General features: G+C 40.2%; 2 protein-coding genes across 3 annotated transcripts; both read left to right on the forward strand.

The window, feature by feature from the left end:
- Window positions 1-38: 38 nt before the first annotated feature.
- dmrt3a (doublesex and mab-3 related transcription factor 3a) lies at window positions 39-7156 on the forward strand. Its single transcript, XM_020052473.2, has 2 exons — window positions 39-740; window positions 5504-7156. The coding sequence occupies exons 1-2, from the start codon at window positions 356-358 to the stop codon at window positions 6640-6642; spliced, it is 1524 nt and encodes a 507-aa protein (XP_019908032.1). The 5' UTR covers window positions 39-355; the 3' UTR covers window positions 6643-7156.
- Window positions 7157-14184: 7028 nt separating this feature from the next.
- On the forward strand, window positions 14185-22388 carry dmrt2a (doublesex and mab-3 related transcription factor 2a). 2 transcript variants are annotated; one of them, XM_020052472.3, is made up of 5 exons: window positions 14185-14325; window positions 14702-14875; window positions 18101-18514; window positions 19170-19272; window positions 20800-22388. In XM_020052472.3, exons 3-5 carry the CDS (start codon window positions 18158-18160, stop codon window positions 21972-21974), a joined length of 1635 nt encoding a protein of 544 aa, XP_019908031.1. In that variant the 5' UTR covers window positions 14185-14325; window positions 14702-14875; window positions 18101-18157; the 3' UTR covers window positions 21975-22388. The 2 variants fall into 2 exon arrangements, with proteins under 2 accessions (XP_019908031.1, XP_010866406.1); XM_010868104.4 differs by lacking the exons at window positions 14185-14325; window positions 14702-14875 and adding an exon at window positions 17515-17768.
- The last annotated feature ends 2017 nt before the right edge of the window (window positions 22389-24405 follow it).

The raw sequence follows: 24405 nt of genomic DNA on the forward strand, positions 1-24405 counted from the left end.
GGTACCTCTCTTTCCCGGTCTCCCCAGGGATTCGCTGAGTGGGTGCCAGTGATGCGCGAGAAAGTATTTAGTTACTCGCTTCCGTGACTGCGTGTCAGATGGGGGCGGCTGCATGTGTGTCTTTACCGGGAGAAGCCAGGAGAGATAGAGGTGGATTCTCCCATCATGCAGACAGATTGACAGACTGCGTGTGACGAACAGCAACTGGACCTGATCTCTTGACTTTAGTATTGCCTGCCTGGGCCGCGCGCACACGCCCTTATCAAATGTATTTGGGCCTCCAGCGATTTGGGGAGGGAAAGTATCAAGTCAGTTTGTGACTGGCAGACTGACTGGCTTACTGACGGTTTGAGAAATGAATGGCTACGGCTCGCCCTACCTGTACATGGGGGGCCCGGTAACACAGCCCCGTGCGCCTCTCCAGAGGACCCCAAAGTGTGCACGGTGCAGGAATCACGGTGTTCTATCTTGGCTTAAAGGTCATAAGCGGTACTGTCGATTCAAGGACTGCACCTGTGAAAAATGCATCCTGATTATCGAAAGACAGCGGGTCATGGCTGCGCAAGTCGCACTCCGCAGACAGCAGGCCAACGAAAGTCTGGAGAGCCTCATCCCGGAGTCTCTGAGAGCTCTGCCCGGCATCACGGTGCCAGGACCCGCGGAAGGAAACCAAGGCCCTCCGTCACGCACCGGAGATATGGAGATTCGATGGACCTCTGAACAGACCGTCAACACGCAGGGTAAGGTGAAGATTACTATAATAACACAAACAATAATAGCAATGATTCACTATTCATCGTATTTTTAGATTTTAGACAGATCTAGATTTAATTGAAAAGATGATCAACTTATAATACATTTTTATTACAAATGTAAATCTATATTTTATATATTTTTGTTAAAATAAATGTTAGCAATTTCCTAGATATTGGACTATTTGTTGCAAGCTGCTATGAAAAGCATTAACTCACTACAATTATTGTCATAATTACTGTAATCTATATTCAGTAATTGGATAAACAAACGGCAAGCCGCTTTGTATAAAGGAGGGCTGAATGATGTGCTGTGTGTAACTTAATATAATGTTTAATAAGTTGTCAATTGTTTTGAAAATGTGTACAAACATTATTGTAACGCACTGAAACTAAAGGATTTTATGGGAGTTTAATACCGGAGTTATGTCAACCATGGTCTGAATTTTCACGCATTTCTGTCTTCAAAATATAACACAATATATTTTGTGTGTAATAGATGATAATAGTTTATTTAAATACAAATTAAAAAAAACGAACTGTAAGTGCTAAATTCAATTTCTTTGGATAATAGAGAGTATTAAAATATTTTATTTAACTAAATAATTCTGAAGCAAATTCAAGAGTATTAAAAAATTACAGACAATAGTCAACCATGCATCTCCATTAATTGTAAAATTGAAATACTTAAATTCAATAATATATATATATTTAACGAATAGAAACACATGGTTAAATTGTATAAGCATATATATATATTTTTTTTTTTGCCAGAGTCACTGCTTGTTGTATTGGTTATTTTTTATGACCAGATAATTGCTTGTTCCAAAATGATTGCACCTGTAAAAGGGGTTCTGACTTTTACATTTCTTAAACCTAATACACAATCACCACTACTGTATGTGGTATGTTTAACATTACATTGGGGTCAATTAAAATGTGCTTCTCATCAATCTATCTAATAATCTAAAGGACCCACCTTTCTTTTATTAAACGAACTGTGTTAAATGTTCTTTGCGAACTGTAAAATATCTTCTAGAATAAGAGAACACTGAGACTGAACCCCAGGAACGAGGGTGAAATTGTTATTGACTTCACAGTAGGCCCATTTGAATGTGACCGATGAAAGGCTGTCATTAGAAACATTACAGTACTCCACACTGGACAGTTCGAATCGAATGCAATCGCCATAACTTCTGCACAAGGTCAACTCTCAATGAAATGTTACCAAGCAACAGCCAATCTGTTTACAAAATGTGGTCAAAGATCATTCAATGACTCACACTCAGACACACTCAGCACTTTCTGCTAACAGCTTTGCACAGAAAAACTGTAATACATTTCCAGTGTTGTGGACAAGTTGACAGTGAGTGTAGTGGTCCTATAATACACCTCCATGTTGCAATCCTCATCTAGATGGTTGAGCCCTCCTTCTACAATCAGAGACATATGCTCCATTCATGAGGAGAACCAGAGGGTTGAGACATACAGTGGATATAAAAAGTCTACACACCCCTGTTTAAATGCCAGGTTCTTGTGATGTAAAAGAATGAGACAAAGATACAGTGGGGAGAACAAGTATTTGATACACTGCCAATTTTGCAGGTTTTCCCACTTACAAAGCATGTAGAAGTCTGTCATTTTTATCATATGTACACTTCAACTGTGAGTGATGGAATCTAAAACAAAAATCCAGAAAATCACATTGTATGATTTTTAAGTAATGAAGTTGCATTTTATTGCATGACATAAGTATTTGATACATCAGAAAAGCAGAACTTAATATTTGGTACAGAAACCTTTGTTTGCAATTACAGAGATCATACGTTTCCTGTAGTTCTTGAGCAGGTTTGCACACACTGCAGCAGGGATTTTGGCCCACTCCTCCATACAGACCTTCTCCAGATCCTTCAGGTTTCGGGGCTGTTGCTGGTCAATACGTACTCCCTCCAAAGATTTTCTATTGGGTTCAGGTCTGGAGACTGGCTAGGCCACTCCAGGACCTTGAGATGCTTCTTACAGAGCCACTCCTTAGTTGCCCTGGCTGTGTGTTTCGGGTTGTTGTCATGCTGGAAGACCCACCCACGACCCATCTTCAGTGCTCTTACTGAGGGAAGGAGGTTGTTGGCCAAGATCTCGCGATACATGGCCCCATCCATTCTCCCCTCAATACGGTGCAGTCGTCCTGTCCCCATTGCAGAAAAGTATCCCCAGAGAATGATTTTTCCACCACCATGCTTCACGGTTGGGATGGTGTTCTTGGGGTTGTACTTCTTCTTCCTCCAAACACGGCGCATTGAGTTTAGACCAAAAAGCTCTATTTTTGTCGTAGTGTGTTACTAATGGTTTTCTTTGAGACTGTGGTCCCAGCTCTCTTCAGGTCATTGACCAGGTCCTGCCATGTATTTCTGGGCTGATCCCTCACCTTCCTCATGATCATTGATGCCCCACGGGGTAAGATCTTGCATGGAGCCCCAGACCGAGGGAGATTGACCGTCATCTTGAACTTCTTCCATTTTCTAATAATTGCGCCAACAGTTGTTGCACTCTCACCAAACTGCTTCCCTATTGTCCTGTAGCCCATCCCAGACTTGTGCAGGTCTATAATTGTATCCCTGATATCCTTACACAGCTCTCTGGTCTTGGCCATTGTGGAGAGGTTGGAGTCTGTTTGATTGAGTGTGTGGACAGGTGTTTTTAATACAGGAAACAAGTTCAAACAGCTGCAATTAATACAGGTAATGAGTGGAGAACAGGAGGGCTTCTTAAAGAAAAACTAACAGGTCTGTGAGAACCGGAATTCTTACTGCTTGGTAGGTGATTAAATACTTATGTCATGCAATAAAATGCAAATTAATTCTTTAAAAATCATACAATGTGATTTGCTGGATTTTTGTTTTAGATTCCATCTCTCAAAGTTGAAGTGTACCTATGATAAAAATGACAGACCTCTACATGCTTTGTAAGTAGGACAACCTGCAAAATTAGCAGTGTATCAAATACTTGTTCTCCTCACTGTAAATTGTCAGAACTATTTTCACCTTTAATGTGACCTATAACGTGAACAATTCAATTGAAAAACAAACTGAAATCTTTGAGGGAAAACCCCCCCAAAAGAAACCACAATAACCTGGTTGCAAATGTGTGCACACCCTTAAACTTATACTTTGTTAAAGCACCCTGACTAAGGCCCTGGTTCCAGCTGAAGCAAAACAGACCCAAAGCGTGATGCTGCCACCACCATGCTTCACTGTGGGTATGGTGTTCTTTGGGTGATGTGCAGTGTTGTTTTTGTGCCAAACATACCTTTTGGAATTATGGCTAAGAAGTTCAACCTTGGTTTCATCAGACCATAACACATTTTCCCACGTGCTTTTGGGGGACTTGGTGTTGGTTTTTGCAAACTTCAGCCAGGCTTGGATGTTTTTCTTTGTAAGAAAAAGCTTCCGTCTTGCCACCCTACACCATAGCCCATTCATATGAAAACGGGAGATTGTTGTCACGTAGCACACAGCCAGTACTTGTCGGAAATTCCTGCAGTTTCTTTAATGTTGCTGTAGGCCTCTTGGAAGCCTCCCTGACCAGTTTTCTTCTCGTCTTTTCATCAATTTTGGAGGGACGTCCAGTTCCTGTTAATGTCTCTGTTGTGCCAGATTTTCTCCACTTGATGATAACTGTCTTCACTGTGTTCCATGGTATATCTAATGCTTTGGAAATTCTTTTGTACCCTTCTCCTGACTGATATCTTTCATCAATGAGATCCCTCTGATGCTTTGAAAGCTCTCTGCGGACCATGGCTTTTGCTCTGAGATGCAACTAAGGAAATGAGTTACTTTAAATAATGGCAGGTGTGTAATGACTTCTATTTAACATGAGTTTGAATGTGATTGGTTAATTCTGAACACAGCCACATCCCCAGTTATAAGAGGGTGTGCACACTTATTCAACCAGGTTATTGCAAGGTTTTTATTTTTCATTTTTGGCCCTCGAAGATTTCAGTTTGTTTTTCAATTGAATTGTTCACATTATAGGTCACATTAAAAGTAGAAAAAGTTCTGACATGATTTATCTTAATTTTTACATCACAAAAACTTGGCATTTTAACAGGGGTGTGTAGACATTTTATATCCACAATAGGCTCCGGGCAGGAGGAGAACCAGAGGTTTGGGAGTGGGCTCCATTCAGATGGAGAACCTGGGGGTTAGGACATGGGCTCCATTCAGGAGGAGAAACCAGTGGGTTTGAATTGGGCTCCGGTCAGGAGGAGAACCAGAAGTTTGGGAGTGGGCTCCTTTTAGGAGGAGAACCAGTGGGTTGGGACATGGACTCCATTGAAGAGGAGAACCAGAGAGTTGGAATTGGGTTCCGATCAGGAGTAGAACCAGGGGTTTGGTAGTGGGCTCCTTTCAGGAGGAGAGCCAGAGGGATAGGACCTGGGCTTCAGTCAGGAGGAGAAGCAAAATGTTGAGACTTAGGCTCCGGTCACAAGGAGAGAGGATGGGCTTTCCTTCAGCCTTGACAAGACCTAACAGCCCATTGAAATTTCTTCCATTTGTTGGTGGTTCTGTTTTAGACTTTATGTCACTGGTATACATGTTACCAGTAAATGTTTCAGTAATGTATTGTGAATAAGAGCAATATAAAATCACCAAATCTTTGGCTTTATTAGGCTGCCATTTCTGACAATGATTGTTTTTCCTTTTTTTTCTGTGTCATGTAAATCTCGCTGTGTGTTTATCTTCTCTGTCCAGACCTCATTGAGGAGGCACATGGAGATCAGTCTGGAGGAGACAATGGAAGCAGCAGTGAGAAGGAGCAGGACCCTAGCAGCTCTCCTGAGGTTTCCAAACCTTCCTGCTACACTCCTGATCTCCCAGACTCCCCCAACCAGGCAGAGGAAGGCCGCTATAGCCTCCCCCTGCCCCTCCCCAGCCTTCCTCTGCCCCAGGCACTCCCCAAGACATGCAGCACTGAACCAGAGTCCAAGGCAGACAGCCCCCCAAAGGGTTACCCCGGGGCAGGGGACAGGGCTGTGGCAGGGGGGCTACAAGGAGACCACAGCCTTGTGATTGAGGGCCTGTCAGGGTCCATCTCCCTCCCCTTCAATCTGCGAGCCAACCGACCACCCCTGGAGGTGCTGAAGAAGATTTTTCCATCCCACAAGCCCCCTGTGTTGGACTTGATTCTCCGGGGATGCGGAGGAGACCTGGTGGGGGCCATTGAGGTGCTTCTGTCCAGTCGGTCCCAAGAGGTCAGGGGTGGTCACCACCCCCACAGCCAGGACCCCCACCCAGAGACTCTGGTCCTACCCACGAACGGCCACCTGCTGGACCCTCCTGGGCTACCCCTGGGCTCATACCACCCACTGGCCTCCTCTGCCAAGTGGTCAGTGGGCTCCGCCTTCAGGGTGCCTGAGTCTCTGCGCTTCTCGTCAGACTCCTCATCTGGCTCCCTGGCTATGCACCCGGGCCCCTTCCCCCAACCGCCCCGTTACCCCCTGATGCTGAGGAACTCTCTGACCCGCGGCGCCCAGGCCGGCCCGTTCTGCAACGACGTGACGCTGTGGAACACCATGACACTTCAGCAGCAGTACCAGCTCAGATCAGCCCAGTACGTTTCTCCCTTCACCTCCACCTCTGCTGGGGTCTTCCAACGCTCTCCTCTCCTCTCTTCCTCCCCCTCTCCGCTCCTCTCCTCTGCCTCCTCTCCTCTCCTCTCTTCCTCCTCTCCGCTCCTCTCCTCCTCTTCCCGCTCTCAAGAGGAGCACCGGCTGGCCCAGCTGGAGGAGGGCTGCCACCATGGGGCCAAACAGACTCTATTCGCTCCTGACGAGGACTACGAGGACCGCTCCGACTCGTCCGACTCACGAATCCTCAACTCCTCCACCTAAACCAATGAAACAATGAACAGATTAACCAAAATGAATCATGTGAACCAATGAACCATCTGAACAGACAGAAGTTGTATGATGGCATATCTCTACAGCTAAATCAACCAACCAGTGGAAGCACCAAAAATGTAATGTGAATGGATGTAGAATATGAATCCAAACGGGTATGGAGATGGGTGATTGTGGAACTTTAAACATTGTTGCGCTGCCATCTGGAAATGTATCTCAATGTTAGGATGCCACATTATATAGATACAAGTAATTTAACTGAATGTTAAGCTCTAACATTATCTTTGCACAGTGAATGTAACTAATTGTTATTATCTATATAAAGGTTATGTAGCTGAATGTTAGGCTCTAACATTATCTATTTACAGGTAATGTAGTTGAATGTCTAACTAACATTTTCTATATACAGGTAATGTAACTGAATTCTATATATACACAGCTATATGTACACAGGTAATGTAGCTGGATGTTATTATCTATATATACAGGTTTTGAGTGAGGAACAGTTAAAATTAAGAGACCACTGCAAATTGAACACTTCTGTTCCTCACTCAAAACATTCCTTTTCAACATTTTGGAAAGGAAAGAAAAAGGTGCAGTGGTCTCGTATTTTTTTCTGGAGCTGTAGGTAATGTAGATGAATGATAGGCTCTAACATTATCTACAGATATATATTATTTTAAAAATATAAATGCAACATTTAAAGTGTTAGTCCCATGCTTCATAATTTGAAATACAAGATTCCAGAAAGTACCAAATAATTTGAAATACAAGATGTCCACATGCACATATCCATAGATTACAGACTAATTATTTTAATGTAGGGGTTGATTTCCTTATACAAAAGTGTAACTCAATAAAGTATTTTAAATTATTGCATGTTGCATTTAGTCTGGGCATCCCTGCTTAGACTGCTGCCCCCGCGACCCGGCCCCGGATAAGCGGAAGATGATGGATGGATGGATGTTGCATTTATATTTTTGTTCAGGATAGCTGAATGTTAGGCTCTAACATTATCTATGTTAATGTGGATACATTTTTTATATACATACAAGCAATGTACCTAAATGACCAGCTCTAACATTATCTATGTACAGATAATGTAGCTGGCTCTAGCATTTGACCAAAATTAAAAAATGTAAAACAATGGGATACAGTAGATCATGTTTGTGAATTTATCTCTTTCCAGACAGGATGCATGTCATGTATTATGAATAATATGTCCTCAATGTTACAACCTTGCAGCATGTCAAGATAATGTCAAATAAACACTGATGATGATATTAGTTTGCCAGTAATCTTTATTGACAAAGTATATGTTTTTCTGGTGAGATTTTCAGGAACAGAGATCTAATTATACCCAAGGATCTCCCAATCTTCCTTAATGTATTTGAAACCTAGCCTCTTTCACATATAAGTATTATTTCAAATCTGTCTAAAACCTTTTATGATAGGTTGTTATAGCTCCTATTAGTCATTGAATACATTACTATTTTCACATTTATATTACTTTTTCTTTTAATCAAAACGTGGTCATGGCTTAGGGTAGGTTGCTGTCTCCAGAACACATCACCTCAGCCTGGGTTTGATTCCAAACTGCAATCTTCCCATTTTCTCTACATTGTCAATAAAGCATAAAACATTTTCAAGTATATTTTGGAAAATAGTTAGACTAAGAAGTTTGGGGATCCCAAAAAGTGGAATGTAGCATGGAGCCAACAATGCATTCAGACAGCTTTATTTTTATGATTCTTCTGTATTTAATCAGAGAAACATTATAATGTTTAGAAAAAAAATGCTATTTGCATGTAATATAGCTAAATATCTATTAAATATGATATGTGTATTCTGGCCTTCATAGGTAAATATCTATTAAATATGACGTGTATTCTGGCCTTTATAGCTAAATAGCTATTAAATATGATGTGTATTCTGGCCTTCATAGCTAAATATCTACTAAATATGACTTGTGTATTCCTCACCTCAGAGGTAAATATATGTTCTTCCACTCAATGAAATTAATATGATTATACATTGAATTTGTACCGTTGTTTATTCGTGTTAGTTACATTCAGATAAAACGTGTTGAACAATGTGCTTTTCTGTCCAGACCAGCAGGGTTGGGTAGGTTACTTTTGAAATGTAATCTTTTACCGTTACAAGGACCGGGCAAATGGGGCCTGGACCCAGGGGCCTCTGATTATTAGGGGCTTCAGGCTACAAGGCACCTCGATGGCCGATAACGGTCTAAGGCCCCTGGGAAAATCTACTGTGAAGGCAAAATGTAGATAATTAGACCGATAGCATTTGAATATGCTGAACAAATGACGCATTACACAATCTCCCTCAGTGCAACCAACGTAGCTTTGCGTAGCGTTTATATTCTCTAGTAGCAAGTGGCAACAAAAAGATGCAAAGACGGAAGCACCAGCACTTCCTGCTAAAGTTCATGATACACCAATCAAAGCCACGCGCCCAGCTATCGTTAATTTCAAATCCATATGTAGCATCAACAAGCGATTTGTGCAAAGAAAGGCTAAGCTGCGTGATTCAGGCTTGGGAAGCAGTTTACTAGATTTACTATTATTATCCTTGCATATAACTAATCACAGAGGTTGCTATTTTGTTTCGCTGGAGTCTATTGCCTGTTGGACAACCAAAGTTCAATCCCAAATCATCCTCTCTTGGACAAACAAAGTTGATCGCAAATGAATATCTATATAAGTTAATTTCCTAACACCATGAACACTGCAGAAATGTTGCAGGAAGAACATTTTAGGCCACTTTTATATATTAAATAAAAAATAAATCATGTTTTTGTGTTAAAACAATAAATTCGTTCTGATCAGTAAATGTTTTCCAATCAAATTTAATTTAATGTTTGAAATTTAATTTAATGTGTGACATCTGTTCGTTTGGTCTAACCTGGCGTGGATAATGTATCAAAAATGCTGTAACAGCGGTGCTTCGAAACAAAAGCACAAAAAGAAAAGGAAGAAAGAGAGGTGATATTACTGGGAAAAGTCCCACGTTATCAATGTGAAAATCGAGGACAAGGAGCACTTTTACATGGAGGTGACAGATGGTCTGTCAGATAGCCGATTCAGTCATTCCAATTTATCTAACTACCCTTGATTTTCCACAATCTGACTTTATCTGAACATTACCCAAAAAGCAGAATCACATGCAAATCATCATCATTTGGCAGAGTGCTTCCGGACACGCCTTTCCTCATCTAATACCTAACATTAATGTTTTTCTTGAAGGCAGCGCCCTGTTAAAATTATCTGACAAATAGATGTCAAATCCAATCTGAAACGGCAGGTATCGTCAATCATTGTTCTGAGAAAGATGCAGTGATACTAAATCACTAAGTAATCAGATTACGTTACTGAGTTTCAGTAATCCAAGAATTACGTTACTGATTACAAATGTGGATTGGTAACTTTTAACTGTAACGGATTACATTTAAAAAGTATACCCAACCCTCTGGGTTGGCTAATAATATCGTAGGCATACTCTGTTTTTAACAGCCTTTACCGGAGAAAATCTAACTACCGCTTCATCAGTCACTAATCTGGTTATGCGCGCCGACTTTTGCACACATGATGATCACAGATACAACAGATGCGCCCAAATTATATTTGGGTTCAAACAACCATGTTTTTGAAATATTAAATAAAAAACATAGAAAATGCAACTAACTATGTAATTATTTTGCGCGCCTATTCTATTATTTTTCAGTTACGTAATCCAAGAGTAATCATAAATAAAACTCAGCACATCAGGCAAAACACACAACAAAATATTTGCCATTACACAAACCAAATCTACAAAATACACCCATTTAAAACATCACTGACCTGCAACTGTATTGATTAAATGAAGGCTAATATAAAGAAATATCAAAGAACAAAAAAACTGGTTCCATTAGCAACAAATACCATTAGCCACTTCAAGTTTATAGTATAATAACAGTAGAAGATTCAAATAGCGTGTATTGTAATGTGTGTTTTTGCTGTTTTTGAAAAGAAGGTTATTGTGAATCTAACACTATTTTTTTAATCTAACCTTTATTTAACCAGGTAGGCCGATTGAGAACATATTCTCATTTGCAACGGCGACCTGGACAAGATGACGAGGTGCAGGACAACATACACATAGAGAACACAGTGGACAAAACACAAGATGAGGTAGAGCCTGCATGTCAACCGCTTTCCATCTGTGTGAGAAAATCATAAAAGTCCCAAGCACCATTGTGACCCTGATGAACAATTGTGTTTTAATTATCCTAAAGCATCCACTGTACAAATCATTGTAAGTGATCTGAGACAATAATTACCAATGTATTATTTTCTGACCGACAGTGAAACGGGGTTCACTTTCTGTCCTAGAGCCCCACCTAGCGGCATAGCTTAATTGTATTGACCTATTTATTGTACCAGTATGTTGCAGAGCTCCCAATTTACCTTAGATCTAGGGATTAAAGTGCTTATGGAATTTTACATATAACCTGTAGTAATGTTCTTGTCAGAATAATGTTTCTGTTTCAGTCCAGTGTGGCTCTTGGATTGATTTATTGGATAGGACTAAGCCATTGAAAAACTGATCATTTGGAGAAAATCTGAATGATCGTTTTTAAAACATGTTGAAAATAAGACGAGGCGAGTATCTTTAATGGAGATTATATTGACATTTGAAACAAATAATGAAGAGATCCCTTTTTACATATCGGGTTAGAATGTGGTTAGATGTGGTCTGTTTGATCAACTGAAAATATCAATAGAACTGCAACAGTAGAGGTTTCAGATTGAGCCTTCACAAGAAGTGGTGTCAAATTGTGAAACAGTTCCATTCTGCCCCCATGTGGTTATGAAGAGAAACACATTACTATCCTAATGGTGTGTAGGCTATGGGCTTTGTAATATTTATTTTATGAACGCTAATTTAAACAGGTTGACTTTCATTGAGATCAAAAGTGTATTTCTCAACCGGGCCGAACACTGCAACACATACAGTAAGTGTTGCATACATTAAAATATAAATATAATAACAGTAAAATATAAATATAATAACAATAAAATATAAAACACAGAACTACAGATCTTAATGATACCTGGAGCAGGTTTAGAAACACAGAACTACAGATCTTAATGATACCTAGAGCAGGTTTAGAAACACAGAACTACAGATCTTAATGATACCTGGAGCAGGTTTAGAAACACAGAACTACAGATCTTAATGATACCTGGAGCAGGTTTAGAAACACAGAACTACAGATCTTAATGATACCTGGAGCAGGTTTAGAAACACAGAACTACAGATCTTAATGATACCTAGAGCAGGTTTAAAAACTACAAATCCTAATGATAGCTTCGGGTTAAACGCCCCCCTGGGTTAAATGCCCCCCTGGGTTAAACGCCCCCCTGGGTTAAACGCCCCCCTGGGTTAAATGCCCCCCTGGGTTAAATGCCCCCCTGGGTTAAATGCCCCCCTGGGTTAAACGCCCCCCACCTGTAATTTTCCACCAAACCATCAAGTGACGAGAAATTTTATTTCCACACATTCCTTGGTTTCCAGTATTCTTGTTCATCTAGAAAATGTTGTTGAATCATCTCAGTTGAGCAAGTAATTCCACAAAAACGATTTTGACTTATGTTAATCTTATTTTTTGTCATTTAAAAAATATTGTCCTGTGATGTGATGAAGTTGGACCTCTAAACTGATTTTTGATACTTCAGTAGGAAGCCTTGGACTAGGAGTCCACTTGTTCAAAGGAAATATTAAAATACTTTTTATAGTAATCCTGTTTTTTGTTGTGATCATGACCTAAACACCCCCTCTGCTTTGGGGCAAAATGTTGGCAAAATATAACCAAATTATAACAACAAATGTGCTGAAATGTAACATAAGTTAATGTTATAGTCTAATATAAGTAGTTCTTTGTTTAATAGATACTTTACTGAGCATTTATTAACATCTAATATAATAGGCCTATCAATTGGCACTGATATTGAATTAATTGTTCAGCATTATTGATTTATTGTTTGTAACTTAATACTTTCGCACTATTAGCAAAACATATTTAAAAATAGTCATAAAAAGTTATTTGAAACTGTAATAAATGTTATACATAGCTTTTTGCCTTTGGAAATGTGAATGTGCAATATCACGGTTAAAATTGGTTTTGTTAACTCACTTAAATAGCCTATTGCTATCAAGACTGAAATATTTTCAATGGTATAGATTACATTCATAGAATGATTTTGACACATAAATATGGAATAAATCTTATTTGGGGGTTTAAAAAACAGGGGGCATTTTACCCCATAAGGAGGGGCATTTGCCCCGATAGTGGGGTAAAACGCCCCATTTGCATAGTTCCTAATTTGATTAAGCTGCAATACAATAGAATCATTCTGCCCAATATTTTTTTTCTAAATGTATTTGTCTGACTGTAGTCAACATGTTCATATAGAAATCTGACCAAACGTTGCTTTTTTAGTCAGAAAATACAGATTTCCCTCAAATTACCCTTTAGAGCAGGTTTAAAAACAAATTACCCTTTAGAGCAGGTTTAAAAACAAATTACCCTACCTAGAACAGGTTTTAAAACAAATTACCCTACCTAGAGCAGGTTAAAAAACAAATTACCCTACCTAGAGCAGGTTAAAAAACAAATTACCCTACCTAGAGCAGGTTAAAAAACAAATTACCCTACCTAGAGCAGGTTTAAAAACAAATTATCCTACAGGTTTAAAAACAAGCAACTACAAATCCTCATTATGTCTAAATTCGGTTTAAAAACACCAAACCTAATGACACCTTCAGCAAGCTTAAAACACAAAATTAAAGACCCTAATGATAAGTAGAGCAGGTTTTGAGAGTTAAAATGTATATTATAGGTCTAATCCATCCCTGCAAGCACACGTCATCTACTACCACCAAATAACCTAAAGGATAAATCTATTGATAATATAAAATAAAAGGGATTAACTTCATTCGACAAAAGAAAAAAACATATAATTCAAAAAACATTTATAAACAAAAAGAAAATACACGTTGAAGCAGCCCAACGTTTTAGTATCCCTGTGTAGCGTTTGTTAATAAAACATCTCAAACAAAAGTTGCGCTAATTCCAGCCAGATGTCATTATGATTTTTGTTTGTACCTTATCAGGTTTGTTGAACGTCACCTTGGGCAACTACATGGAAAGTTGGGGTTGTCCAACCTCTTCTCAGGGAGCCCCAGATGTTTCAAAATGTTGTTGTGGCACTCAGCAAGCACACCCAATTCACCTTTCTAGGGCTTGAAAAGTTGACAAGTTGAATCAGGTGTCACGAATTAATCTGGAACGTGTGTGTGCGTGTGCGTGTGTGCGTTTGTGTATATGTGTGAGAAGAGTAAGCGTGTGGCGCGCATGAGTGCCTGTGCGTGGGAGTTTAGGACATATGTCATATGGAGACGGATGATGTCTGGTTTAGTGTTTAGGGTTTAGGAGAGTGCACGTGTTGCTCATCCATCAGGCTTCTTCAGAAGCTAATTAACATCACAGGGCTGCGAAGAGAGCTGTGATCCCACCGTTCTCTATCTGACACTGATCAAGTTACGGTTTACTGCGCGAGGCAAACCCGCATCCTCACCGCATCCCAACAGCAGGATACCTACAAACTGGTATTATCTCAACAACAAATTGCTATTATTGTCTAAATAACCAACTGATATTATTGTCTTAATCACAAATGTTTAGCCTACTGTGGAATGTTGACTGCTTCAGGAATAGTAACATAGGTTTATAAATATCGAAAACACACCAAAACAAAATAGTATGAATATGGAATGTAATTAATGTGTTAATGACACAATTAGGATTATTCAGTCCATAGAAAGATAATTTATAAAATGCAACAAAACATTCCCAATTTTACCAGGCCTGGGCTCTTAAACGAAGTGGAATGCCGGCTTTATTGCCCAATGAAGACCTCTGATCTGTAAATTATCCACACTTTCACAGTTGGAACAACAGCAATGAATACAATGTGTCTTACAGGGTCGAATAGAGAAGACTCAAAGTATTTTCCGTTGAGAGCGAAAGGGTTCCATGAATCGAACGTCTGTGAAGACACCCGGTGCTCATATTGGGTCATCTAATCCGTTTGGAAGACACGGTGACCGGCGACATCAAAGCATTCCAGTCGGGAATGGCACCCTGGGCAGCTCTAAGGTAGAAGCGGTCGTAACCCCGATAATAAATTAAAGTAGACGAGAGAGTGGCAAGCTGCACCTGTATGGCCCGGCCGGCATAGCCGCTGACGGCTTCAACACATGTTCGGAGGGAGGCCCGTATGACTGCCTGGGAACAGACTGTCTCAACAATGGAAAATATAGACAACATGCTAAGTCACAAATACAATCCATAAATGCACTAAAAGTATTGCGTCATAGGCATGACGAGTCGATATAGGTTTGTTATTTTCTCTTTCTCACGACTAATTTAAAATACGGTTATTTCTTTTATTTTACCGTTATTTAATCATATAAGTAATTTAACAACAAATATTCATTGTCGAAGATGACCTGGGCAAAGGCATTCAAATGCCACACAGGACTGCACAAGATATTAAATGCCATTACACCAAATGCGGTCGTAATTTAAAAAATATTTTTTATTATTCCGAACATAAAACAAAATAACGTCTACCGAATATTTAATTTCTGTTCTAAATTATATTAGCCAAATCTGATTTGTATAATTTTTTGTCTAAAATTGTGTTTTTTGTAAAATGTAGGTCTTTATTATTGTCATTTTCACTGTAGCCAAGCGCACTCTATAAAGCAAAAAGCAGCTGTAATCGAAAGAACGTTTTTTAAATATTTTTGTGTCGTCCAGCTGCTTTCGATTATTTCATACGTTTTGTACTGTCGAGTTATTTTGCAAGTTTAGACAACGCACCAACGGGAATAGGTGTTTCAAATATACTTTTAAATGTATATAGCCTACAAAATGCTTTTTCAGTGGGCCCTTATAGCCTATTGTGCAAAAGATGAAGAAAATAGGAATGTTGCACCAATTCCATATATATGTGGGCTTTTCACCGATTTTAACGACCAGGTCATAATTTTGTCAACTTTTTGTAGAAGTTGTAACCCAATTGTGAGAAAAGGCTACGGTGAACAGACACCACACATACAATTGCAATTAGGCTATTCAAATATTTGTTCTAGCCCACAGAAGCGTCTGAAACTCAGGTAAAATCTATTTCTAAATAAGTCTTCTCTCCCGTGGTTAAGACAAACACAATGTCACTTCCAGCCCGGTCAACTCGTTTCTTTTGTCCGGTGTCGCTTTACGCTGCACCCCTCCCTATGGGATCTCATGAGTTTAACCTCTGCATTCCTCGGATGTCACATTTCTGTCACACTTTCTATTGAAACACCATACTGATCTATAGCTGACATTGTGCATATGTCTTCTCCTCAATCTGTTTGTATCATAGCTGTTTCAATCGGGTGCGCGCGCGGGTAGGGCGGGGTGCGTAACTTGTGTTTTTGTGTTCTCTAGTCCTGCATGCTGACGCGGTGTTTTCACAGACGCGTTTGTTGTGTCAACTTTGTAATCCGTCCGATCTGTATTCTGTCACGTTGTCTCACTATAACTGCAGCTGCTGGCTGGAACAGTGGCTGAGAGGTGATTAGTAATGTAACAACCATCTCGATAACCACGCAGTGAATTTCCCGGGCTAAGACACTAACAGAAACAAGTCCGTCTGTGGTGTGACGGGCTAATGGAGATGTAATGTTATAATTTACTATGATAAAACATGATTTATGATCTAAAACAAGATTGCTGCATGAATATGCATTGTTACTGTATGGCAAATATTTATGAAATACCAATGTGAAGACACTTCTTCGTTTCACCTAGACCTTAATGCATTTATACATACATAAAAATAATAATAAGAGAAACCTGTAAGAACATGCTATAGCCCATGAGTAGGTATACCTATGAATAAAATATAGTTGTGTGTTTGATAATGATTACACTTGTAATCAGGGCCTACTTACAGTAGTTCGTTGAAAGCCCCAGCCTACCGTAAATATTTGAGCTGGTGCCTAATGGTCTCTAGGCATCACGGTTCTTTCAGTTCTACCTTGCAGATTATTTCTAATTATTTATAATTATTTTGAGCATATTTTGAGTTTATTATTTTAAACTAACTAGATAAACAAAACTATAAATTATGCATTTGTTGTTAATAGCAATAGAACTGAAACGCTGCTCTAGTCTTCATGCGCAAACTGTGATTGCATTATTATTTTGGACGCACACATATACAATAGAACAACAAAACACAGACAACTTTATATAGATAATAAACAACTGCATGCTCAAAACCAAAATATATTATTGTCTTTCATCCTAGGCCTATTAAAGATTATATTAAGTCGTCTACTTTTGAATGGTATTATTAAAATTCTAAGACATTTAAACGGAAATGCATATCAATTGAAATAAGGGATTACATATGAACCGAGCACAATGATAGTTTTAGTTTTGTTTCTTTCCCAGCAGGAATTGATAGTGCTTTCAATAGAATGAGGCCTATAACCTATTGACCGTAATTACGCTTGATACCATCATACTTCAAATCAAAACATCTACAGCCACTTTCTCTGCTCCGCATTATGTTGATGAATCATTTCCTCGATGTGTTTATATTGTAACACCACTCTGTTACAAACGTTTCCCTAGAGAAAGAGAAACCTTTGGGAACAGCCAATCGGCTAATGGTGTTGAAAACAAGCCAATCACGGTGGAATCCGCGCGCAACCACATTCTTATAGGCGTGGCGCTCTGGCTGGAGCTGGTGAGAAAACCTTGCTCTTGTAGGAGTGACGGACAGCGTCCGGACAGCGTCTCTGTTGGTCATGTTAGGAGACCTTAGTTCTATGCTGTACTAAACAACAATAAATCCGATTATTAGCGGTGGGTGTCACTCAATGCTATTATACACACACAAGTTCAACAGTTCAGAATCTACTAAGTACAAGCAGCAGAAAGAAGTGGGTGTTGCTAGAAACTTTGATTCTGTTCTGGAGGAGTGTGCTTTGAGGTAAGTCAAAAGGGTTTACTTAAATCTTAATTTTACACTAAATCATAGATTCGGGGGAATTAACGTTATTTTGATGTATCTGTTTATTCCCAATGTTTATAGGACATGTGCAAAACTAGCTTGTATGAGACAGTTTCCTATGAAAAATAATGCTTGTAGTGGATGGATGCTCTCAAAGTTGTTAGGTGTTTGGTTTTTTTTAGCAAAAAAAGACATTTCAAGCTTTGTTAACTTCACATGTGTACAACAATTATTATGTTTACTATTCTTTTTTGTACAATAGACTACTCACCCTAATTTCAGATAAAATGTAATTTATGTATTTATTTCAGACTACTAACAGCAGCGCGGCAAGCTAGCTCGAGGCACTGTGAAACAGAGCATACGTGATGACGGATATCCCCTGTTCAGAGTTTGAGATCGATGTGGAAGGTCTGGAGACCGAGAGCGACGACCCGGACCAGCCGGATTACAGCTCATCTTTGCTCGGCGCAGGGGACGAGGACCATGGGGCCAAGGGAGAAGACAAGGCGGGAACCAGCAGTCCCGGGTCCGGCGAACAGAGGAAGCTGAGCCGGACGCCCAAATGTGCCCGCTGCAGGAACCACGGCGTGGTGTCTTGTCTGAAGGGTCACAAACGCTTCTGCCGGTGGCGGGATTGCCAGTGTGCCAACTGTCTTTTGGTGGTTGAGAGGCAGAGGGTGATGGCGGCTCAGGTGGCACTAAGGAGACAACAAGCTACTGAGGTGTGTGTGTGTGTGTATATATTGATTTGACAGGGTGTAATAGTCGTTAGTTTCACCAGCCATATTATTTAAAACTTACATTTTACCACTAGGCCTATATATATATGTGTGTGTTGTTGAAAACATTATAGTAGGGACTATGCCTATTTATGAAACAAGACAAATTAGAAAAGTTTCTTCCTTATTGAAATTATAAGGAACCAGAGTGCTAGTCATATATAGTTGTAAAGGATCATGTTTTGTTTTAGTTGATTAGGTTTCGTTTGTTTCCACTCAAAATAAAGACATTGATTTGGCGTCATACTCATCTAAAAACGTAAATTCCCTATTTATTTGCGCGTTAAATTACATCTGGCCACGTGGTTGTCACTTATGACGGATACGAAATGTATAGCAATGTATGTATAATAAAGCCTGCAGCCTTAACGTGTATAAAATGATTAGGCCTATATATTTACGTGTAAAATACAGGCTATTAACATGTATAATAAATAATATATTTTGCTGTGTGGAATAAAGCATGTATATCCACGTGTATAATAAATACCATACAGTAGGCCTATATTACCGTGTAAAATAAAGCCTTATATTAACGTCCGCATAATAATACACAGATCCAAAAACCATGTAATTATTTATTTTGTCACTTTATCAGGATAAAAAGGGAATTCCTGGGAAGCAGATTCCAGCGGAGAGAAGGGCCATCTATCAGAGACAAATCCGACCTTCAGCCATGCTGGCTAAGAGCATCTTGGAAGGTAAGGCACATCGATTATACTCTTTTCAATGTTAAGGTCAGGCAGCAGGGCTACTTTAGGCTGTTTATTATGGACTTTGTTCTATCATTATGATCTTGTTTAGGCTGTTTATTATGGACTCTTCTCTATCATTATGATCTTGTTTGACCCTTCTGCTTTCCTAATGCCACTCCTCCGTTTCGACTCTTTCCTCTCTTTCTTATTGTTATAGTCTTTCTTGGATTTCTGTCGCTTTCCGATTCAATAGCACTTCTTTGCTCTGAGGACAATTTAACCGTAAGCAAATACATTAAACCTCGTCTTTATTAACGCCTAATTAGTTGATATTAGCACAAGCACATTCAACTTTAAAATTTTAATATATATTAGTTTTAAAATAGAATTATAAATTATATACAGAAAAGACCATACAAGACATAAATTAATGGAGATATATTTTTATGTTAAAAGCATTGATGATAAAATAGGCTTAATTCTAGATTCTAAATGTATTTATTATTATAATTATTTTCAAATAATTATTTACAATGTTTCGTATTTTTGAAACAAACATCAACACAATCAAGACGTATTTCAAGCATACAAATAATAATGTAATATTTCCCCACACCTAAACCATCACATAAAGTTCAACCAAGAAACTATAATATAGTAATAGAAAATAATCCAGGAATGTGGTATTATAAATACCACATTTAGATCTTTACTGCATTTCGTTGTACTGTACATGTACCATTCAATGACAATAAAGTTGAATGTAATCTATTCTTATGAAGTGTTTTAATCCAGGAATGTGGTATTATAAAGTGTTTTAATCCAGGAACGTGGTATTATAAAGTGGTTTAATCCAGGAACGTGTTATTATAAAGTGGTTTAATCCAGGAACGTGGTATTATAAAGTGGTTTAATCCAGGAACGGGGTATTATAAAGTGGTTTAATCCAGGAACGGGGTATTATAAAGTGGTTTAATCCAGGAACGTGGTATTATAAAGTGGTTTAATCCAGGAACGGGGTATTATAAAGTGGTTTAATCCAGGCTTTCCCCTGTGTGGTGTTATAAAGTGGTTTAATCCAGGCTTTCCCCTGTGTGGTGTTATAAAGTGGTTTAATCCAGGCTTTCTCCTGTGTGGTGTTATAAAGTGGTTTAATCCAGGCTTTCTCCTGTGTGGTGTTATAAAGTGGTTTAATCCAGGCTTTCCCCTGTGTGGTGTTATAAAGTGGTTTAATCCAGGCTTTCTCCTGTGTGGTGTTATAAAGTGGTTTAATCCAGGCTTTCTCCTGTGTGGTGTTATAAAGTGGTTTAATCCAGGCTTTCCCCTGTGTGGTGTTATAAAGTGGTTTAATCCAGGCTTTCTCCTGTGTGGTGTTATAAAGTGGTTTAATCCAGGCTTTCTCCTGTGTGGTGTTATAAAGTGGTTTAATCCAGGCTTTCTCCTGTGTGGTGTTATAAAGTGGTTTAATCCAGGCTTTCTCCTGTGTGGTGTTATAAAGTGGTTTAATCCAGGCTTTCTCCTGTGTGGTGTTAGGGTTTCGCCCGGTGCAGGGGGATCCGTTCCAGGGGGTTACCCCGTCACTTCCACCCCCGCTGAGCGACAGGATGAGGAAAAGAAGAGCGTTTGCTGACAAGGAGCTGGAAAGCATCATGCTGGAGCGGGAGTACAAGGAGAGGGAGCTGTTAGAGTCGTCCCAGACAGCCTCTGCCTCTCTCGTCTTCCCCAACAGCCTGGTTCACCATGCTGCAGAGTACAATTCCTTCAAGACAGCCTACTCAGCCTCAGCAGAGCAGCCGGGACAACAGAAGGACTTGTGTCACTTCCTGTCGCCCAGCTGTGTGGACCTTTCCCTGCAGTATGCTCCTGGGCCAGCCAACATGGAGCTCATAGCCTCCAATGTCTCCGTGGCCACTACGTACCGACAGTACCCTCTGACCTCGCCGCGGGGATTCATGGTGTGGCCACGTGGTCCTCCCCACCTGGGTGATGCCCTTCTATACCAGCAGTGCCTCCTCAACGCCACAGCCGTCCAGAACATGAAGCCAGGTGCAGTCTGGGAGCCCCGCATGATGGTCTCAGCCACGGAGAGCCTCTCGCCTGACCAAGACACCATCGCAAACACTGCTGGTTCAGCAGCCAAGCTGGAGAGGTCGAGGGTCACAGCCGGGCTCTCTGATTGTCCTGACCTACAGAAGCAGGACCACCCCGTCCAGGCCCATTCTCCCCTCACCCAGGGCGGTCACGGCCAATACTCAGCCTTCTCCCCCCCAAAGAGATGCTTTGGACAGGCCTTTCCTAACAGCCCTCACCCCACCAGACACGAACACGTTCTGAACAAGCTCAGCAAGGACAGTGCCAAACATACCATCTCCATGAAGCTTAACTCCTTCCACTCCCTCATCCAGCAGACCTTGGGGGAGACGGCCGGGGTGGGGGCAGGAGGCAAGTCTGCTGGGCTCGAGATAGGAGCTGGGACTGGAGCTGAGGTCCGGAGTCCGTACTGTAAAGAACTGTTGGAGGAATCTGCCAGAAAGTACCGTGAAGGCACAGCTAAGGACTTCTACAGCTTCAAAGGTTCTGACAGAAAAACCAAGGAGGTTTTATCTAAGTCACCTGGAACTAAGGTTATCTCCAGTGAATCTCTGTCCTTCTCTGTGGAGGCCATTTTAAAGAGGCCTTCTCCTGCTATGAACCGAGCTTCACAGTAATGTCATGGACAGAATTTCCCAGTACTAGTTTCCCGGTACGAAAACTATGTCCACCAGGAATGAACTGGGACCAAAAATGGTTCCTGTATACCTATAGTCTGGCTCTTTTGTCTCCTTGGTGCTGCCATTATTGCTCAAACTCCCCAATTTAGACCAGTCCACTTGTCTATAGATGTACCAGCCTGACATTCTGAACTGCCCTATGAACTTGTCACGTCCTCACCTATGGACTACTAAGGGCTCTTTATATGCTGGTCTAGGTTTTTTTCACAATATTATTTCAAAGTCTTTCTATGTAAAGTAAAATTAAAACATATTTTTTCTTAAAAAGTGAAGCACTGCATCTCTGTAACAAAACACTTGTTTTCCACCATAATGTAAATGTTAATAAGTAGAGTATATTTCATATGAGTATGTTGCAAATGTCATTATGATCTAAAGTATTTAAATGTACTACTGTAATATGTCAATAAACTTAAAATAGAATGAAGGATCTGCATCAGGTTTGGTATTTTATTCTATATAGTGGTAACATTGCATTTGTTTTAAATTAACAATATCTAGAGGGAACATTGCCTTAACATGTTACAATATACAATATATCACTTCTAGGAAGTACAAATCCCTATGAGATTAGGGCAACTGTATGTAAAGTGTTACAAAAATGGTAAGGTAATGTTTTACTTGGTAAATAACAGGTCAAACTGGTAAGAACATATTATTATTATCATGAATTTAATATTTGTTCCAATCAGGGGGACAATGTTAGAGCCTATCATTCATCTACATTACCTACAGTTCTGGAAAAAATTAAGAGACCACTGCACCTTTTTCTGTCCTTTCCAAAAAAGTTGAGAAGGAAAGTTTTGAGTGAGGAACAGAAGGGTTCAATTTGCAGTGGTCTCTTAATTTTTACCCTTCTGTTCCTCACTCAAAACCTTCCTTTTCAACTTTTTTGGATAGGGAAGAAAAAGTTGCGGTGGTCTCTTAATTTTTTCTGGAGCTGTAGATATTTGACCAGAAAGGGCTGACAGGAAACTATTTGCTACACTGAGAAAAAACTAAATCGGAAAATGAGAACTGTCATCATGTGAGTTTCTGTATATCTCTGTCCAGTGGAAACACCCCCATCTCATAAACACACGGTTATATAGATTCATATTCACTCTGGAACATAGTTCAGTCTCTTTACAGACATAGGGACAAAGAGAAACAGATCCTAACAAAGCAACAGTTGTGTATGAAGGGACAGAGATCTGGAAGGTTCAACAGAGGAACCTTATCTAGAAAAACTAAAGAAACAGGAGAAAAGCTTCAGGAGTGAGAAAGACTTAAAAGCTTTTTATTTTTATTTTCAATGGCATTAATATTTTTTCCTTAATCCTCTTAGAGAGGAGTGAGTGTTCAAGATCCGTTTGTGATCATTTTGACTAAAGCTGGATGTCTCAGAAGGGGATTGTTGACCAGGTGTTGTAGGTTGTTGTCCAGGAGTTGTAGATTGTTTCCTGGGAACAGGAGGCAGGGATGATGACTTCAGCAGATCTCTGTCAATAACAGTAGCAGTGTCACATTCAGCAGGTTAGCTGAATCAGATCATTAACATGATTACCCATCAGCTCTTGTTACTTTCCGTCCTGAGCTTTACCTTATCTATCTAGAAGACTGGGGCATTCTCACACAACACTACTGCTGCAAACTGGTGTCATTTACACATTTCACTGAGTATTCATGTTTACAAAATAAACACATTTCTGTTTCAAGAAAGCATGTAGCTATCCAAAGTGTAGGAATGAAGGGTTGCACCATGTGAATTTTATTATCTATGATCTATCATGTAAACCTACCCCATCCAGAACAGATGCTTCATGAACGGATTCTCCTGGGTTCTACAGAGATAGTATGCATGGTAGGGTGGAGTTCTCCTGGGTTCTACAGAGAAAGTATGTATGGTGGAGTGGAGTTCTGCTGGGTTCTACAGAGAAAGTATCTATGGTGGGGTGGAATTCTCCTGGAAAGGCTTAATATCTGTGAACCCTGAAAATAGCATAACATTTGACTGGTCCAATCCTGATCCTGGAAGTTTATAACTTTTATCACACTTTATGTCATTACCCTCCCTCCCTCCCTCCAGCCCTCTCCCTCCCTCCCTCCCTCCCTCCCTCCCTCCCTCCCTCCCTCCCTCCCTCCCTCCCTCCCTCCCTCCCTCCCTCCTGCCCTCTCCCTCTCTCCCTCCCTACCTGCCCCCTCCCTCCCTCCATCCCTCCTGCCCCTCCCTCCCTGCCTCCCTCCCTCCATCCCTCCTGCCCTCTCCCTCCCTCCCTCCCTCCCTCCATCCCTCCTGCCCTCTCCCTCCATCCCTCCCTCCATCTCTCCTGCCCTCCTACCCTCTCTCCCCCCCTCCCTCCTGCCCTCTCTCTCCCCCCCTCCCTCC

Source organism: Esox lucius, chromosome 13 (genome assembly GCF_011004845.1).
Source record: "Esox lucius isolate fEsoLuc1 chromosome 13, fEsoLuc1.pri, whole genome shotgun sequence".
Taxonomy (NCBI): Eukaryota; Metazoa; Chordata; class Actinopteri; order Esociformes; family Esocidae; genus Esox; species Esox lucius.

Bases quoted from the DNA above. Each gene is read 5' to 3' on its own strand.
- dmrt3a (XM_020052473.2), top strand. From the start codon at position 356: ATGAATGGCTACGGCTCGCCCTACCTGTACATGGGGGGCCCGGTAACA. The intron at 741-5,503 runs GTAAGGTGAAGA...TTCTCTGTCCAG, and splicing joins ACAGACCGTCAACACGCAGG to ACCTCATTGAGGAGGCACAT.
- dmrt2a (XM_020052472.3), top strand. From the start codon at position 18,158: ATGACGGATATCCCCTGTTCAGAGTTTGAGATCGATGTGGAAGGTCTG. The intron at 18,515-19,169 runs GTGTGTGTGTGT...TCACTTTATCAG, and splicing joins GGAGACAACAAGCTACTGAG to GATAAAAAGGGAATTCCTGG. The intron at 19,273-20,799 runs GTAAGGCACATC...GTGTGGTGTTAG, and splicing joins GGCTAAGAGCATCTTGGAAG to GGTTTCGCCCGGTGCAGGGG.